The 20,592-nt window shown below is 36.6% G+C and overlaps 1 protein-coding gene across 9 annotated transcripts in view; it reads left to right on the forward strand.

The window, feature by feature from the left end:
• Positions 1 to 20,592, forward strand: part of DST (dystonin) — a 316,145-nt gene that overhangs the window by 179,660 nt on the left and 115,893 nt on the right. For 6 of the 9 annotated variants that reach the window (XM_074819867.1, XM_074819868.1, XM_074819869.1 and 3 more), the window contains 9 exons: positions 69 to 207; positions 1,011 to 1,204; positions 3,468 to 3,630; positions 4,304 to 4,387; positions 4,480 to 4,587; positions 5,343 to 5,441; positions 16,540 to 16,674; positions 19,201 to 19,289; positions 19,922 to 20,057. In XM_074819867.1, coding sequence (XP_074675968.1) covers positions 69 to 207; positions 1,011 to 1,204; positions 3,468 to 3,630; positions 4,304 to 4,387; positions 4,480 to 4,587; positions 5,343 to 5,441; positions 16,540 to 16,674; positions 19,201 to 19,289; positions 19,922 to 20,057 — 1,147 coding nt within the window. Of the gene's footprint in view, positions 1 to 68; positions 208 to 1,010; positions 1,205 to 3,467; positions 3,631 to 4,303; positions 4,388 to 4,479; positions 4,588 to 5,342; positions 5,442 to 6,818; positions 8,421 to 9,885; positions 12,664 to 13,234; positions 15,152 to 16,539; positions 16,675 to 19,200; positions 19,290 to 19,921; positions 20,058 to 20,592 lie in introns of those variants that run through there. The other 3 variants (XM_074819863.1, XM_074819864.1, XM_074819872.1) reach the window with 2 other exon arrangements.

Here is a 20,592-nt window from a genome sequence, read left to right on the forward strand (position 1 = left end):
CTAAAAAACACAGGTGTGTTGAATGTTGTTATTGGTGGTTCAGTTAACAGGAGATTACTGTTTTTCAGATTGAAAACTGTAAATTTGGTGCTGAAGAACATCCAAGGAGCAGAATCATTAGTAAAACTATATGAAACTAAGTTGTGTGAAGAAGAGGCAGTAACAGCTGACAAAAACAATATTGAAAATCTGATGGGTACATTAAAGGTAAGAGTTGGCTGGTGCCTTTTCATGGGCAAATCAAAAAATGGTAGGAGAATGATCTGTCTTATAACACCTGTTTTGGTTATGCTATGCTGTACAGTGTTGGCTTGTATATTTGGAGGAAAGTCTGTGTTAGAATTGACATATCAGAAAAAAATGACAGCTTTGGAGCATTAGGAATTGGATAGTTTGCATGCGCATTCCTGCTGTTAGGAAATGCCTCGAAGTATCTGAACTTTCAAGAGTGGCACTTGATGATGCTGCAGTAAGATTTTTTTGGCTCTCCAAAAGGTAATATACACTTAAGGTAACATAAATGTATTAACATAAATGTGGCCACAATGGCTAGTACTATGGTATACTAATCAGGGTTTCATAGGAAGTTTGGCAGGTATCTTTGAGAAAGGATAGGGTTGAAGTTCAGCATTTTTTGTGTACTTTATATACCTCATTTTAATGTTGAAAATGATGAGTAATTCTTTTTTGTTAGACAGAATGATTGGCATCTGCTTAATGATTTTTTTGAAAGCTGTAGTTTAGAAGATAAGCGTGTTAATTTGCTTTCTGTGTTTTCATCTATGTGTTGTGGGGATGCTGTTACTTAGAATTATTTCGCAGCTCATAGCTAATTAGTTGCTTCAGACCCATTCTGGTGCCATTTTATTGTTTGAGCAACCAGAAGTAAAATATTCATTTAAACATTTTTCATTTATTAATTTATACATTTTACTCATGTAAAATACTCATTGATAAAATAGTGTCATAATTTAAGAGTTATTTACAATTTATCATTTATCACATAATAGCAATGGAGATCTGAAGTAGATGAGAAAAGACAAGTGTTCCATGCTTTAGAGGATGAACTGCAGAAGGCAAAGATGATCAGTGATCAGATGTTTAAAATGCACAAGGAACGTGATCTTGACTTTGACTGGCACAAAGAAAAAGTTGATCAATTAGCCGAGAGGTGGCAAAACATTCATTCTCAAATTGAAAATAGGTTTGTATAACTTTTTATTACAATCTCTTCATGTTTTATGCTGTTTTGTTTCTGAGGAAAAATAATCAAAAATGAATGTGGAAATAGGTCAGAATAGTTTTCTGAACTGTTTGTGAAATGTGCTAAGATCAAGGATTCTTACCTTTTCTGTGCTGTTGACATAGTTGTATCATTTCTCCCCAGGAAATGTCTGTGACTATTGAGCACTAAAAGATATAGAAACTTTATTTACGTACAACTTACTGAGACACAGTAGAAATAAATTGTCTTTTTTCTTTCAAAAAAAAGCTTGCAGAAATGGCTTGCTGTCCTATGGAAATGCCATCTGTTTCTCCACATAATTAGTTCTGACAGGCTAAACTAATGAGTTGATTCATCAGTTATGATTGGATTCATGTTAACTTGCTTTTAATGACTCAAATGCTAAGTCTGGAAGTCCTTAGCTTCCATTGACTTCTGTGATAATTTCACTGCAGTAACTTCTGGTGAAGTGCCAGCATTTTCTTTTGGTGTACAACTGTTTTCGTGCAGCCTCAATATCCAGTTGAGATGTTGCTCTAAATTCAGCCCTTCAATACTATTGTCATGATGACATTGGAGAATGTTACTCAAATGCACATGCCTACACAGATGTGCAGATACAGCAGAACACACCTACCTGTAATTCTGAAGATGTCCATACTTGACATTCCTGGAAATACTTTTTCCTTCAGTCTCCAGAGGTCTGTTTCCTTTACATATAGGTAATGTTAAGGAAGGCAAGTTAAGGGTGTCTGTACTATACAGCCTGAATTTATTTCTTTTAAAATCTACTTCAGTTTGTCATTATAGATAACCTGAACAAGAGCATCAAAGATAGCGCTGTTGATATAAACGTTCACACAACAACCTTTCACATTTTTGTCCTCCTTTTTTTAACGGGTGAATATCCATTCAGGTGCAATATTGAAGTTATTCACTTGTAATTAACTAATTTATTTGTCTCTCTTTAACATTGCTGGAAGTTAAAAGGAAGATGGGCAAAAGCTGACTTACTTAAAGCTGACTGCAGAATGTCTAGCTTTAAATCCACCTCAAATTTTTCATAATTTGATTACATGACATAATTTAAATGATAAAATAGTAGTTTTATGAGGTACTGAAGTGTCCTTATTTCCTCAGAGGGCAAACGTGAACCACATGCTCTCCTCACAGGACTGTATCCTGAATAGAATATGCTGAGAAATGACTGTTAATACATAGTGGCTTCTAGCGTAAATAGGACAGATTGTGATAGTTGCAGCATGGAGTTGTAAACAAGCTGCTTTCTGCAAATGTTCGCTCTGCTGCTTCCTAACAGCTTGACACTGGTGATCGTTATACAAAAATTATGTAGAAATATTGGCTACAGTTACTATGATCCTTTCTCATTTTCATGGTTATTAGCTTTAAAACATGCTTAAGTATGAAACCTGAGCAATACAGTTTCCTTTGCTTGCTCTTTTTCAGTCTCCTTTCGGCATCTTGAGAACAACACTAGAGTGATTCAAAGTATTCATTCCAAGTCAAATGATAAAAAGTTGTTTAATAAGTGTGTTTATCCTGCAGTGTTTTGGAGTGGTCATATTTATACGATCTTTGAAGTAACGGTATAGGGATCATGAAAGATAAAGTGTCAGTATTCTCATCAGTATGGAAACCGCTTTCAAGAAATACACAACACTCTCCTTTCAGGTCAAAAACATGATTTAAAATGGGCTTAAAGGATCAATTGCTTTCACACATTAGAATATCTCAAGTCTTTAGCTTTAGTGTAACTCCTGTTGTTTTGTGGGAGGTACAGAGAGTGTGGTGAAGCACTACTTAACTCCATCACAGCGCAGCACATGCCTTGATTCACATAGGTCACACTTGAAGTACTGTCACTTCTCATGACAGAATTAATTGCTGTTGCAGAGCCCTTCCTCTTGCTTGGGTTTTCCTGTGCTCATGGAGTTTCAAGCAGTTTAGCTCACTAATGAGGGTTATATGCAGAGTTTCTTCTGTAGTAGGATCTCTGCCGGGTGTCAGTTATGACAAACCAAAAGGCTTCATCAAGCTGGGAATCTTCGTGTTTGAGAAGTTGACTTGGCATTCAGCTAGTGTTATCTTAGTATGTTTATAGTATGAGCTATAGCAGAGCTAAGGCATCCGAAGCCTTTAAAGCTGTATTTGGCTTAGTGTTATACTTCTTATCTTTAATATTCGTCTTCTCCCCTTGGTTTATCTTCTAAAATAAAATCAGGTTGCGTGACTTAGAAGGTATTAATAAATCTCTGAAGTATTACAAAGATACTTACAATTCTTTGGACACTTGGATTCAACAAGTAGAAGATACTCAGCGAAAGATTCAAGAAATTCATCCTGAAAATAGCAAAGCATTGGCTAAACAGCTGAACCAACATAAGGTATGAAAGGGATCTCATTGTAGGAAAGCACTGCTGTAATGAACGAAGAATTCAAATATCAGTTTAGCCCAGTGATGTCAGTCTTATTTCTTGATATGAAGTGCTTATGCACCTCATCCCTTACTGTAAAATTCCAAGTTAGCACCAGCTTTTACAGTTTTATGTTTATAATGCAGCTAACATGAATATATCACTCACTGACTATTGCCATTTTATAGACCAGATTGTTTTGGTCCTCAAATATATAAGAAGAGCAAATCCTTAGTGCCTAAAATTCTGGACCCTCCTTATCACATCCTTTTTTATTCAATACTGCTCTTGGTATTTACGGACGTAGAAATATTTTCATGGAAGCAGAGCTAAACTCAACAGCCGTCTCCTGCAAGAAGGAAATGCAGCTTAAATAAGAGACAGAATAACAAATTATATGCACAAAATGGTATATTCCTGATTTTGTTTTAAGTTCACTTACCAGCTGTTAAATCTGGCAGGGTTTTTTCACTACTTCTGTACTGTAAGCCTGACAAAGCCCAGGACATAGGCTTGAGCATATTGTACAGATGGAAATGAGCATATTATGTAAATTTAATTATGTTAGATAAAGTAGAAGTGCTAATAATAATAGTAATAAATATATTTTTTTAAGATGAAGATGTAGGCTCATATTTTACAGATGCTGGTTTCTGAGATTGAAATGAAACAAAGCAAAATAGATGAATGCCAGAAGTATTCAGAACAGTACTCAGCTGCTGTGAAGGTAATAAATAACATTATGCTTAGAATCCTTTTTTTTTTATTATCAGTATCATGTGACATGCCAATCATTTTGTGTATTTTCTCTTTTTACAGGACTATGAGTTGCAGACTATGACCTACAGAGCTATGGTTGACTCCCAACAAAAGTCTCCAGTGAAACGCCGAAGAATGCAAAGCTCGTCAGACTTCATTATTCAAGAGGTAAATGGATTTCTTATGACAGGAAAATACGTGGTTTTTTAGTCTTTGCTTAAAGCAGAGTAAACACAAGAATGGGATTTTGGATTTATTAATGATTAAATAGGGTAACCCAAACAAGTTTATTTTTTTCTGTATAGATATATGATGTTATTCTATTGGTCATTATGCAGTATTTAGATAACGAGACAGTGTATTGCTGTTGATGAACAAAAGTCCTCCAAATTGTAGAAAGCTATATGAGAAATGTACCACAGTAAAACTGTTTAGAACTACCTCTAGGCTGGATCTCGATCACAGTAAACAGGAGGAGCTTTCATCTTTGCTATAGTAAAATTTACCAAATCTGGACACTTTTGACAGATTCCAGGGCAAATCGGCCTCATTTGGATAGGAAGGATAAATCTGCCTCCCTGCTAACTGTTAGAGAGAGGAATGGTAACCAGTGCTGCTTGTTCCTCTTATAACCTGTGTTCACAGGGGGAAAGAATCGAGTGACTGTGAAGTCAAAACACTGTCTCCTGGTTTCTTCTCCTTATGGATCTCCTCATAGATCCTTAAGATCTATTTGTGCAAGTGCACCCTGTTGATCAGCTGATGGCCTTCAACTTTGAAATCAAAATTGGGACTTTGGATTCCACAATCAGGATTTTGGAAGCAAAATCAGGATAGATTCTAGAGTAGTGTTTATCACTTCTTTGAAGATTAATGGGAGCGTTTCCCTATCTTCCTTCCCTCTCCTGCTTTGTTTCTTGCAGTTCATGGATTTACGGACTCGTTATACTGCCTTAGTGACCTTGATGACGCAATACATTAAGTTTGCAGGTGACTCTTTGAAAAGACTGGAAGAGGAAGAGGTAGGTTATCCCCTGGCAGCCAACCAAGCAAAAAGAACAGCTAGGCAAACAAAGAGCAATGTACCTGTTGGAATTATTCACAAAGTTCGCAGCAGATATGAAAGACTAAAATTCCTTATATACTGCACTTCATACAGGAATGCAGGAGTGTTAAATTACACTGTTATCATTCAGATAAGCAAAATCCTATACCATCCATCCATTTTAGCAGTTCTTCCAGCCAGAAGGATCATATGATTCACTAAATTCTGATGGAGATGTAGTTACATACAATACATTTTAATACTTTAATATTTTAGGGCTTGATCTTTTGGATAAATGCAGACATTAAGATGAGGGCAGGCTTAGTGTGCAGACAAATTACTCAAAATGCATGCTTGCTGCAGAATCAACCTTCCAAATAATGGAGAAAAAAATACTTTTAAATTCTTTCTTTTGAAATGTTTCTCTCTGAAAAATTAGGTAATAATTTTTTAAAGACTACAGCATTTTCATATAATCTGTACAGTTCATATCTCTAAAATAATGCCCATATTAAATGTAGTCCTGTAATTAATTGTACCCATATTAAATGTAGTGCTATATAAATTACATAGAAATTGGAGAACACTTTCATAAGGGTATACATTTTAATGCTGTTATTACAGAAAAAAACCCCAGAGTTCTTAAATGAATGCTGTGTAATTCTGGTGCTGGCTTTGTATTTATTGGCTTTTCTTGCTATTGAATACCTCTGGACAAACTCTTAACACTATGTATCTTTGTACATCATGAAGTGGTGGAGCATACTGATGGAAATATATAATGTTTGTTGATAAGTAGCCATTATAACTGAGGATTGAGTATGACTCATAATGTTAATGGTATCAAGGATAAAAAGTGAAACAAAGAACAAGAATTGAAACAAGCATCAAGAAACCTGTGAATTGCTGATAGGCTTCACGTTCTCCAAGGGCAGATGGAATCTTTTAAAGTCTTTTTGAATTTCAGTCTGCTCTGAATCTCTAGGACTGCTTTTTTTGGAAATCAAACACCCCCCCATCTTCCATCTTCCTCCACGTTCTGGCAGCCTTCTAAATCTTAGATAGCTTATTTGAAGATAACACAAGTAGGTTGCCAGACACAAAGTAATTTGATGGGGTTTTTCTTTGTAATCGGGGTAGCAAATAAGAAAATGAATAATCCTTTTCAAAGGAAGAATGATAATTTTTTTCTTCCGGAATCAGACCTCTGAAGTCTATGATTGTTCCAAGATTTTCTTCCATGCCAATCTTTCTTCCTAACTCTCAGTAATGGCATTAAGAATGCACAGAATGAGGGAAAAAATAAGATGATTTCCATGATACCTCAATTTAATCTACATGCTGTCGTGCTCAGAGCTTACCAGAAGCGAGTGAACTCCATCAACCTGTGAAGTCAGCTGAAGTCTTTCAACGTTTGGGATGTAATGAAGCTGTTGAATTCAGAGTGGAAAACACACCTAATGAAAGCATGATGGATGTGGAATATTTGCAAAAAGATAACGCTTCCAGTAAACCTAAACACACAGAAAATAAATTGGAAATTGACAGAAGAAACTTAGATGTACACAGATATGATAAAATCAAAACTAATAGAACATTAAAGCAATTTCTAAATTTCAGTGATCAAGAAGGTAGCATTGGTGACAACAGAGCAAACAAGCTACATACAGAGCAAGACAATTTAATGGGTTTTGGTGATCAAAGTAAAGAAGAAAATGGTAGAACAGATTGTTTTGTTTCAGCTGAGATCTGTGTAAGTGTAAATAACAATCCTGGTGAAATGTTAAATGAGAAAAATATTGATGGAGAGAGACAGAAAACAAAGGGAGTATCAAAGAAGTTGTCTGAAGTGGAAATGATACAAAAAACCACAGAAAAAAAATGTTCAAGAAAGGCAAGGAGTGATGTTTCAACAAAGGAAGAATGTGAGATGCAATCAGAAACTAATTTTGAGCTAACAACAAAGAAAGATGAAGTTATTCCAAAAACTGGAAAGCATGCCCTGGATATCAGCCCTTACAAGCAGCAACATTTTTCACCAAGAACTCAGTTAGAATGTCAGTGTAAAGAACATTGCTTTACAGAAGGTAATAGCCATAATACATTAAACTCTGAAGACAGAGAGTTTCAAGTGTGTGGTGAAAAGGGCGACTCTCTTTCAGGTGTAAGGGATGCAATACCTATAGAGAAAGCTGCATCCTCTTTCAGAGAGCTGTCAGCGCATGATAGAAAGGAAAAAACAAAGTTAAATTTGCAATCTGTGAGCTCTCCAGGCATTTCTGGTAGTGTTGAAAGGGATACAAACAAACTGCACAGAGTATCTCTGGATAAAAGTTACTTCATAGCAGAAAATGAAATCCTAGAAAAATCAAGTTTAAGTCCAAATGAAGCCAAGAGTACAATGCAAGAAATTTTGGCTTTTTCTTCAGAAAATATTTTGGAGAATCAGTATGCAGCAAAAGTCTCTGAATCTTATCCATTAGATTTTGAAGTGTCACCAGTGCAGAGTGATCCAAATTTAGGTACAGAATTGTTAGGAAATGCTGGTGATTTAAATGCAAATATAGCCCTCTCAGAAATTATTTGTGGAGGAGAGAATTCTTCTCCATTATCAGAACATGGATTAGCAAAAAAGCTTTTGAGTCACAGTGAGAAAGTACGTGAGAAGAAAATATCACAGGGTAAAATTTATGGTTTGGACAACATAAATACAGGTGGGGGGAAGCAGAGTGGAGAAGACAGGTTAGAACAGGGTCAGAAATATAAAGACTTATTGCTAGTTGCAGAAATTGACAGTAGAGATAAGGGTCATAGCACAGAGGTACTTGGAAAAAGCAATGAACTCCAGAAAACATTCTGTGGAAAAACAGGGAGAAAAGCCTCACTTGACAAAAAAGAAAAGCAAAAAAAAAGAGGCAATGATAATGAAGAGAAAAGGAGCACAACTGTTACTAAGGTACCAGAGTTTTTATGAAATGCAAGTGAAACAGTTAATTTAAGAATGATTCTAAACCAATCTAAATCAACATTTGAATCTCAAAATATGGCAAGGTCAAGTGATTTTAAGTTGATTGAACATAATTTAAACAATCAATATGCTAATGATACATTAATTACTGTGCATTCTGAGATGGTTAATTTTTTTAAGTTCTTACAAATTTATTTTTATGCTTATTTATTACTATTTAATTACCATCCTTTTTTCCACCCAGCTGATGCTCAGCTATGTCGATTAGAAATAATGAAAGCTAACAAGATACAGTTTGTGACTATCTGTATTTTTAGTTTCTCTTTCAAGCATATTACATCAGATTTTGTGTCTATGGGACCATAAAAGGAGATCTGATAAGAAAACAATTTAAATGTTTTGTATCTGTTGGGGTCTGTTCAAAATTGTGACACAGGAAATATGGAGAGGAACTAAAGAAGCTGCCTTTGCATTAGCCTTTTAGGAAATAAGTTTCATATATCATATGAAAAATAAAGTAAATATGGCAAATTTGAACTAAACCAACATTTTGTTTATTAGAAAATGTTGCTATAATTACCCTTCATGCCGTGTTTATATGATCATAGGAATATACATGTGTTCTTACCTCATGTTAGCTCACATTTGGTAACTAATGCCATAATAGTGCTAATGAAGACAAGGTATATATGGTTTCAACCATATTATTACTGGTGAATATGCATCTTGCTTATAAGAGTTTCCTTTGATCTACCAATATATGGAGACTACTAGCCGACTGGTTTTTGGTAGGATTTTCCTCATGACCACGTTTGTACTTCTGTATGTATGCTACAGAGCAGCTGTGCTCTTACCAGTCCCCCAGGTGAGCCAGTGGAGGCATTGGGACTGTGGAGCACACTACGGAGCATAGATGTACTGGGGGTTATGTGCTTCTTTTTCTGGACCTGATGCATCTCGGCTCTAGCTCTGGATACTGTTTCTTTTCTTGGAGGGGATTTCCAAACTTCTCTTGTGTTATTTTTGCTTGCAAGCATAAAATCCTTCTTCCAGTTCCTACTGAACTGATCCAGAAATGGTAGGCCACTTTCTTCTTGGGAATTCTTGCACATAGTGTTTGGCTCACTGTTTGCTCTGCCTATTTGTTTGGAGAAAAAGCATATGCGAGCTGTTGTTTGACGCTGCTTACCGCTATGAGGCATCTGACTGAAGTAAGAGGCTTCAGGACTTCTTCGCTTTGTGGATGTCTTTATGAAAGGTTTCATATTTGGCTAATGGTAACTTCCTGAAGCCTTCAAGAGAAGGTGATGGTGGTGGGAACTGCTCATCTTACTTTCTGGATGTACCGTATATATATGAGTAAGTATTTTCCATTCTGCTTTTCAAAGAGCCTAACGCGTTTCATATGCTGTATTACAAAAAGTACATTCCAGCTTACCTCTTTCTTTTACAGATTTTAAAGAATAAGGAAGCATCAGCACGTGAGGCATATTCAGATCTAATGGCACAGCAAAATAGCACAATTGATGAGAATAGAAAACTCATGGGAAAGGTAAAAACTCTTGAGGAGATGTTGGAGGATATGAAGAAACAAAAATTCCAAGTTGAACAGGAGCTCCCTAAAGTGAGGGAAGCTGCAGAAAAAGAGCGGAAGAAGCAGCAGAAGGATATGGAAGAGATCTGTCTTCAGAAGACCAAGGCTGAGCAAGAGGCAAAACAGTGTCGTATAGATCTAGAGAGCATTGAGAAAGAGAAAGCAGATGCAGAGCAGGAGTTGGAGTGTGTAAGGCAGCTCATTTTTCAGGCAGAGACTCAAAGAAGTGTACTGGAAGGAAACCTCCGTGCTTTTCGAAATCAAATAGAAGAAAGCACTTTTACGAGAAGAAACCTTGAAGAGCATCTAAGAAGAAAAGATACTAATCTTCATGATTTAGAGCAACAAAAAAAAACCTTAATGCAGGAGCTGAAGAAAAAAACAGAAGGAGAGGAGAAACTTATGAAACTGATAAAGCAAATGGAACAAGATCTTGAATTTAAAGGGAACCTATCAGAAATAAAGATGGCAGAAAGAGAGAAAACTGAAGCCAGAAGAAAGGTTGTTGAAGGCAAGTACTCTGTAACTAGAGAAACTTTGCTGCCAACTTTCATGGCTGGGCAAGGCAGCCAGTGTAGGACTGATTCTGAAATTACAAGCTTCCAGAAGAAACAAGAAGCCAAAAAAGTGGAAGAGCTTAAACAGAAGATAGATGATCTAACCCTTGCTAACAAAAAAGCTGATAAAACTATTAAAGACCTGAAATATGAACTGAATGAAATTGAGCTTCAGAAATCATCAACAGAAGAAAAGTCTCGTTTATTAAAAGAAAAACTAGATAAAGTCAATAGTGAAGTTAAATTCCTAAAAATTAAGTTGGAGGAAAAAGACCAAGTAGAGCAGGGATATTTGCAACAGCTGAAAGAACTGGACAAGCAGCTACATAAAACCACAGGTAAAGCTGAAGAGGTGATGCAAGAAGCTATAGATCTTAAGAAAATTAAGATGAACTATCAGGAGGAGCTGAAAGCTGTTCAGCAAGAAAAGACACAGCTAAAAAGAGAAGTAGAGGAATTAACTAGATCACAGACAAAAACTGAAATCACTATCAAACATTTAAATTCACAAATCAGTTCTCTTCAAAAAGAGAAGCTGGCAGCTGAACACAGAACACAGTCGTGCAAAGGAGAAGCAAATAATCTTCAAGACCAATATAAGAAAATTCAAGAACAGTTGCTTCAAAAAACAAAAGTAGAGAAAGAAAACCAGCAGGAAATTCAGATGCTGAAGAATGAATTAGCCAAAAGTAATCAAGTGTCAGAAACATTGAAAGAAAAGATAGAGGACCTTAATAAATGGAATACTGAAACAAAACTACTGATGAAGCAAATTCAATCTGAATCAGAGAAGATGACTTTGGAAAAACAAAGTATTCAGAGGAAAAATGATGCATTAAAAGCCTTAGCAGATGGTTTCAAAGAGCAACTGCGTACAACAAATGAACAATTGCACAAACAAACAATAATTGAGCAAGAATTCATATGTAAAATCAAAACCTTAGAAGTTGATCTAGCAAAAACAAAAGACTTAGCTAGTGAATATAAACAAAAATGTGATAAACAAAGTGCTTCCACCCTCACCATTGACCGGGAGGTTAAAAATCTAAATGCTCAAATGAATGCTCTAACCATGGAAAAGAGAGTGAGTGAGCAGAAGATACAACTACAACAAGCTCATATACAAGAGCTAAGTAGTAAATTGAAAAAATTACAGGATGAACTCCATCAGAAGACTCTGGATGAACAAATGGCACATAAGAAGATGATTCTGTTTCAGGAAGAATCCATTAAGTTTAAACACTCTGCAGAGGAATTTAGGAAAAAAGTTGAAAAATTACTGGAATCCCATAGCATTACAGAAAAGGACATTTCTGGCATAAAACTAGAATGTGTTGCTCTTCAGCAGGAAAAGCATATGGCTGAGGAAAACATCATGTTGTACAAGATACAAATGGAAGATCTGCAAGAAAGGCTTAAAAAATGTCATGAACAACTGCAGCAAGGGAAGCAGGTTGAAATGGACTATCACCAGAAGTGCAGGAAACTTGAGGAAGAATTGGAAGTGCAGAAGCGCACGGTTGAGGGCTTGAAACAGAAAATGGATCGACAGGTCAGGGAGAGTGAACACAGGTTTCTTTCGTTTCAGAATGAAGTTCAGCAAAATAATAAACTCCAAGATTCTGGATTTAAATTGAACTGTGAGAGAAGAGGGAATGATTTCAATTACCTGAGTGACACTGCAGCTAGAGAATTGGAACATCTTCCTCCACATGCAAAACCTAGCTCCCCTTTGTTAAGGCAGAAGCAGGAGAGATCAGGTTTTAAATCTGATCAAATAGAAGAAAATACACTGTATGTGAGTGCTGATGATACGATACCGAGAGAGGTGCAGTTCCAGATGTCAAGAATAAACCAGTCACTAGAAGAAGATTCAAGCCCCCAGTCTTTTACAGAGTTTGTTTCTCAAACGAGTACACAGTTCCAGATAACTTTTGATAAAGCAAGCCAAATCTTGGGAACATCAGAAAGGGACAACTTGAGAAACAGGAACCTACACGGTTCCAGACAAACTATTAGACATGGAGAAGATACGAAACATGAATTAGGAGTGGTAAAACCTTGGAGGCATCCCTTGGAGGTACACACTACATTTTGTGAGGGTTTGCCTTCCTAGTGCTGGTTTTTACTATTCTACTTTTTTGTTTGGTTTTAGTTCTACGTTATCACTATCCTGTATTCTTTCTAATTTCTAAGAAAGAATTCTAATTCTTTCTTCCTTCACCCTGGTGAAGGGAACAACTTCATTCTTACATGACACAAAAAGCTTTTCATTAGACCTTTGTAGGAGGCTTGTTAATATCTAAGAAACATTATTTTAAAAGTTTGTGGTGGAAATAGGAATTCATGTACCCCATAGTATCATTGTTGGTCAAAATAAGCTTTGATTAATGGCACTAAGTTCGTATAGTAACAACAGTTATTGTTGCTTAGTCTAGTCATATTCCTGTTATTAAATAAATGTTTGAAATGCACTTTAAAGCTCTAGCTATCTATATTTCTCTGCTGTCCAATGCTAGTAGCCGTTCTCCTTTCTGACTTATATTCAAGTTCTCCCTTTTGTTTCTCTGGTGGTGGATTTAGGAGTGAATTATGTACAGCATAGTTCTGCAGATGTATTTCTCACTGTGTCAAAAAATTCCTATTTGCAGATAGTGAAGAACAAGCAGTATGACATGCATGTTGAAGTCACAACATTAAACCAAGAAAATGACAAGACTTTTGGTAATGAAGAGAGAATATCTGAGGGAAACAAAACATCCGAAGGGTTTAGGAAAGAAGACTTTGCAAAGATGAGCTCTTTCTTAGGGGAAGAGATTTTGAAAACTGTTGATGATGCTACTCAGTTGGAATATTTTACAGAGGAATATGATTATATTAAATTTCAAGGTCTCCGACATGATGTAACTGCCAGACAGTTGACTGAAGTTAAACTTTTAGACAGGCTCACAGTTGAGCAGCTCTGTTCAGGGCAGAAAACTATTGATGAGGTTCAGAAAAGTCTTGAAAAATTTTTAACTAAACCTACAGCTATAGCTGGACTGTACCTTGAATCCAGCAAAGAGATACTCTCTTTTGCTTTAGCAGCAAGGAGAAGAATCATAGGAAAAACATTGGCATTAGCATTTTTAGAGGCCCAGGCAGCTACTGGTTTCATCATTGATCCCACAACAGGTCAGAAATTCTCTGTTGATGATTCGGTTGTTAGAGGACTTGCAGATAATGAATTCAAGAGTAGACTGCTTGAGGCAGAGAAAGCTGTTTTGGGCTATTGCTGTTCTGGGAAAGTGATCTCTGTCTATCAGGCTATGGAAGCTCGACTCTTAGAAAGACAAAAAGGTAAAAATATCCTTGAGGCTCAGATTGCAAGTGGGGGGGTCATTGATCCTCTAAGAAGTGTTCGTGTTCCTCCAGAAACCGCCGTGCAGCTTGGCTTGCTTAGTAACACAATTTTAAAATTTTTGCATGAACCTTCTAGTAATGCAAAATGTTTTCACAATCCAAATAACAGGAAAGCTATGTACTACTGTGATTTGCTGAAAATGTGTTTGTTCAGTGTAAGCAGTAAATGCTTTCTGCTTCCGGTTGGTGAAAGGAAAATAAGCAGCCCATCAGCAGAGAAAAGTCATAAAATTTCTGTAGTAGATGTCAAAACAGGAGCTGAAATGACTTCATATGAAGCTTACAAAAAAAACTGTGTTGATAAAGCTGCATATCTTGAGCTTTCAAAACAGGAATTTGATTGGAAAGAGTCTACGTGTTTTGAATCTGATGGGAATTCTTTTCTTTTGCTTACAGATCTTAAAACCGGTATACAGTTTAATATTGAGGAGACCTTAAATCAGGGTCGAATTGGCAGAGAATTAGTCAATAAATATAAGGAGGGTTTAATCACAGCTAATGAGTTTGGTGATATTTTAGTCAGCAGTTCACAGCCAAATAAAGATTTAAACAGTCCTGTTGCAGGGTTCTGGCTTTCTGAAACCAATGAAAGAATTCCAGTCTTAAAAGCCTCACGCAAAAACTTGGTAGATAGAGTTACTGCCCTCCGATGTCTTGAAGCTCAGGTTAGTACAGGAGGCATAATTGATCCATTTACTGGGAAAAGGTACAGTGTTTCAGAGGCTTTGCAAAGGGAGTTAATCGATGATGGTTGTGCCAAGCAAATCCAGCAGTGTGAACTGATCTTTACTGGGATCATTCACCCTGTAAGGAACACAGTTATGTCAGCTGTTGAAGCTATGCATTTGAATGCTGTAGACAAAGAAATGGGCATGCGATGCCTAGAGTATCAGTACTTGACTGGTGGGTTGATAGATCCAAAGTCTCATTCCAGATTAACAATGGAAGATGCAATTAAGAATGGTATTATTGATGCTTTCACAGCTACAAAGATGAAAGATGAAAAATCGTATGTTAAAGTTTTAACATGCCCCAAAACGAAGAAGAAGTTAACCTACAAAGAAGCTTTAGAGGGAGCTGTTTTTGATTGCCACACTGGGCTGCGATTGTTAGAAGCAGCTCAACCCATGAAAACAGGAATTTCCAGTCTTTACTATAATTCATAATGGAACAAAGATTCTCATTTTGGGGCCTGCTTCAAAACCCACTCAAGTCAAGGAAAAGATCTATGATGACCTTTAAGGAAAATCATAAATGGTGTTTTCTAACATAATCATGAGTTGTTGTAAAACTAAGTAGTACAAACCAGTAATTAGTATAAAACACTAAAACTGGAATTATATATTACTTGTTACAAAGTTGAAATTCATAGGTAAACTTATGCAGATTCATAATTTCAAAATGCAGACTATGTGTTCAGTCTTTACCTGAAGGCCTTGTCCAGCGTTATCCACATGTAGGTAGTATAAATCAGAAGTTATACTAAGGTTGGTGAAGTTAACATTAGTGCAAAATGAGTAGATTTAGGTGAGACAAGAATCAGATTCTTGTATTAAAAATGGAAAGGGATTGCCCATTTTCCGAATGAAGACAGTGCAGTATTTCATGTGGCCTGATACTTAATTTAATATTACAGATCAGTTTGCATATATAATTTATTTTACTAAAGTGGCAATAAAGTATACAAGGGTTAAATCTGCAGTCTAGTAAACACATGTGCGTAAGTAATTTTTCTCACACTGGTATTTCATTAATTTTAATGAGCTACTCGCATCATAAAGTTACACATTGTAACTTTTTCTCTCACTTAGGTAACATTTTATTTTTTTTTTAGAATTGTTCTCATGCTCTAATAGGCAAGTGAATTCCAATTACATATCAAATTTAAAAAAAACCCATTGAGATAAAATTACTGATTTTTACTTGTGATACATGGAAGGGCTTGAGCGTGTTTTCTAAGTATTGATAAATTTGAAACTACTAACAGGTTATACTACTACAAAAAGAAATACATTTTCCTGTGCAGAAAAAGATGAAACGTCTCAATATTTTACTTTTATTGTTCTTGGTTTTGTCGACATAAAAGCAATGTATTCTTCCTAATTGTAATTTAGTAATCCATGTGTATAAATTGCAAAATGCTGATATGCTATGCTGGCTGTACATATCCACACCTGAGGGTAATGCAAAGGCAGCAATTCAGAGATACTTTATATATAAATATTGTTTAGATTTTATCTGCTGAGTAATGGCTGGGAAGCTATGCTTTTTCTTAATATCAGTCATTTAATAATGAATGTACATGTATATGAATAAGCACTGTAATCATAATTACAAATCATTTGAGGAATTACTTTGTTAATGTCTATAATTATGTGGCATTTTTGTTCCTACATCAAAGTGTCATAGTAATGCATGTGGTGATAAATAAAACCAAATCACTTTATGTGATAATATTGCCATTGTTGTAGAATTGTGTTTCTATGGATGTTAATGTTAAATATTCCGACAATTTACATTTACATGTTTTTTTACAATTCGTGGTGCTCATCAGAAGTCAATGGAAGAAGAAAAGAAGGAACATGTTGAGAAAGCTGGGGATTTACTGAAATGGGTGTCAAACCTCAGCAAGACACTCAGCAAAGAAGAAGGAGAAAAGGCTGAAAAGACTGATTTGCCTAAGCAGCAGGTACACAGATGTCTTTTGGCAAATTCCACTTCCTCTTTTTAGCTTTCTGTGTTGATTAAAAAGACAAAATATTCCACAAATAATTTTTTTCTCCAAATCACCATCCACATTTTACTAAAGATGTAATTTCACATTTGGTTGTGAGTGGAGGGTTGGTTAAATGAACATTAACATTTAGGGACACAAACATTTTACTCAGGAAGAAGTGCAAGCTGGTTTTTACAGGCCTGGTGTGTGACGTATTCTGACAGTGCAAAATGTCAGTTTAGAGAAACTAGACCCTGCAGACCATAACACAGCGTTTGTAGAGGGACAGTGCATCCTGACAGGATCACACTTTGTAGGTCTGCCCCCTTGTCCTGAAATAGTTCACTGGTAAGTCTGGTAACTTCTACCCTGGCACCAGGAGGGAGATAGTTGGCAGGAAGGGCCTGAGGGCCAGGTTTCTTTTTATTTGCTTTTAAAAAGTTATTTTGAGAGGTCCTCTTAGGGGATAGACAAAACTACTGTCTTAGGGAATGCAGCAGGTGTTGACTGAGCCCTCTTTATTATCACACTAGTCCACAGGCTGCTGGAGTGGCCCATCTTGCTGCCTTTGTATTTAATAGGTACATTGTTGTTGTGTACAGTTGTAACTCTGACCACAAATTTCCATCAGTGAAGTTTCCTATTATTTCTAACATTTCCTCTGCTAGGCTTGTCCCACAAAATAGCTTAGTGACACCTAAAAATATTTCAGTAGGTGAAGTCTACCCGCACACTGAGCAGCAGAGAGATGAAGCAGTATCTTTTCCACATCACTCAGTGCAGGGCTGGATGTGTGGTCGTGCAAACATGATTTTGGCCCTCCTGGCAGCCTTTTCCTGCATTTTCATTTGGTCGTGCATGCTGGTGCTGGTTAGAGCTGCTGGAGCAGTGTGTGCATAACTCAAGCTTGCTGTCGAGCAGGTCAGCCAATGGCCACTGGTCCCAGCGCGCTGCTTGTTCATAGAGGACCATTGCTAGTTCTGTTACTGAGTTTGTCTCTATAGGAGGAAGTAGGGTTGTATTGATTTGAGCATATTGATTGGCAAATCACTAATAGTTAGGATTGGGATTTGCAAAAGCATTCCACACTGGTGTTTTTCTGCTCTTGTTAATGTCAACAGCGCAAACCTTTGTCAGCATGGGGCCATCACTCAACTCCTTAGAGCATCTCATCTTACCATGGCAACTGTGGCTGGCAACCTTCTCCATCCAGCCTGAGCCCTCAGCAAGTTAGCCGCCTCGGCTTCCTCTAGCCTGTGGGAGATGGGCATTTGCCAAGGGTGTTTCCTTCCCTTGTGAAACAGACCAGTGAGGTAGTGTCACCCTGCAGAGGTGCCTGGTTTTGTGTCGCCACTGACTAGCACAGATGGTTTGACAGGTTTTGTAGAAACGTTCAGACTAGTGGTTTGATAGCTAATGTTAGCTGAAATACCTTTCACACAGTGGTTTGGCTTTGCTGGGGTTTGTAGTTGTGGAGTGGGTGGAGAAGCTGGTGCCAGTAGTGACGGGGCACACACAGAAGCTGCAGCGATGCCAGTTCCCTGAGCAGGGTGGAGCTCATGACCCCACCTGCTACCTCAGCCTGCTCACGTCACCTTCTTGGGCAGTGCATACTTGCTCTCTTGGTTTCTGTCCGAGCAGCACAAGTGGTGGGATTGTGGCTTGCTGGCAGTGATTGCAAAGGGAGACTGTTCAAGACCCTGTTCGGGCCCTTTGATGTGATGCACAAAGCGACAGAATTGGTTGTGTTCAGACCTGGGTGAATGCAGGGCCCAAGCACCTCCCTAGAGTTCTCTTACCACTGACAGTGAACATATGTTAGGCTTGCTAATGAAGTCCTGACTCCCCTTTGATACTTTGCCTTTATCTATCTAAAATGAGTGCTTTTCTCTGAAGAGACTGCAGGCAGTTTCTCAGAAAAGTTAAAAAATTAAATTCTCGCAAGTTCCTCTGACAGAGCAAGTGCTTTAGTGGGAATGACAGAAATTATATCGGGGAGAATATTAATAAGTAATTAATTTTTCCAAGTGTCTGATATTGCATTTGTCTCAGTCATTGAATTTTATCAAGGTTTGTGGCCTTCTGGTATTTTTTAAAAAAAGTTATTATATTAGTGAGCAACTTCTTGAACATGACGATTGTACGCATATCTTTATAAAGCTGCTTTAAACTGTGCCAACTATAATAAATGGTTTTAAGTGATAGGTTAATTTTCAAACAAATAACATTTTAAAATAAATTCTTTGTGTCACCCAATAGTTTTCTAATACAAACAGCTTATTTAACCAAAAGGCATAGCACAATGACTTATCCATATATGAATGATATAATTCCATAGTAAATAATATCACTCTTAAGAACAGCCAGTATTTAAAGAAAAAACATCAAGTTCTCATACTATTGAGTTTAGTCCCAGATAGAAATACTATGTTGTTTGCTTGTTTTTTGCTTTACATATGTGCATAGTTAAGTCTTGAACACAGGTTGTTTATTTTTCAGATTTCCCTGGATGAAATGTCAACCAAGAAAGAACAAATAGCTGAAGCTCTGCAGACTACTCAGTCATTTTTAGCTAAGCACAGTGACAAGTATGCCATTTTTTATTTCTGAAATAATGTAAATTATTTGAATCAGTACATACCGTTTGCTTAAAAAGAAATCATATCCTCATCTTACAGTTTCAATTACATTTCAGGTACAGATATGTCGCATCTTTTCTTTAATGTTATAATTTTGTCTTCCCATTTGAGGAAGCTTGATGCAGTTATGTTTATTTCAAGAATTTGGCTAGGTTTATATACCTCTGGTCAGTTTAAAAACATTGGATAATAAATTTTATTTGAAGTCAAAATAATTAACAAATCAGTAGTAAATTAGTACTTGAACTCTATGTCACAAGTTTGTTTAATCTGTGTCTGAACTCAGGCTGTTTAAGATATTAAATTGCTGAGATATCTCATGACTCCTTGCTAGCTATGTCACCTGTCTTGACTGGCAATCAGTAGACATAAATTCTAGATTAATGTAGCTGCTTCTCCTGAATGACTACAAGCAGAATGTAGCTTTCTTGAACATCCTTGTAACGAGGCTATATTTTTTCCAGACTACTTTTACCAATTTCCACCCCCCTTCTTTAAGTAAAGGTAAGCTGATCACTCTCTGCAGGTTACAAATTACTCAAAGATATCTCCTTCTTCCATTTTTCTTTTTTTCTTAATAGAATGACAGATGAAGAGAGAAATGAAATGGAAAAGCAAGTCAGATCCCTCCAGGAGAGCTACAACTTGTTATCCAATGAAGCTTTGAAGCAGATGCAGGAAGCACAGTATCTGAGTGATGAAAAGATGGAAGAAAAGGTAACAAGCTTGAAGCTTACATTTCAGTCTCTTCTGAGTTTTACTGCATGGTTTTGAACCACACATGATCAGTAAAAGAAGAAGCTGCAATTAACAGTGTGTAAAGCAACTTGAGATTTAATTGACTGAAGGTTTTGTGTATTTGCTGTGGAATACTGTGTGTGACCTTACCTGTGCATATGAACATTCTGCTCATTAGATTTTTTTTGTGAAGAGTCTTAATAATGTGTGCCTTGCATGAAGAAAGATAAACAAATCATTCATCTCTTAACTCTTCTCTTAAAAGCCATTCTTTGACTGCTAGATAAGTCTGTTTCTGCTGCAAAAATGACACCATAAAATAACAAGTTAATCTCTCCCATATATCATTCAGAAATGTCCTAGAACAGATCTACTTTCAGCTTTTCTTAAAATTTATCTGGATATGAAAATGGGAGCACATAATGTGATTAGCTCCGAGACACTACAGATACATTTGTTAATGGATCTTAATCCTAAATATGGAATTCTCAAAAGTTATGTTGCAAATGAGTGT

This window comes from Strix aluco, chromosome 3 (genome assembly GCF_031877795.1).
Source record: "Strix aluco isolate bStrAlu1 chromosome 3, bStrAlu1.hap1, whole genome shotgun sequence".
In the NCBI taxonomy this organism is placed as follows: Eukaryota; Metazoa; Chordata; class Aves; order Strigiformes; family Strigidae; genus Strix; species Strix aluco.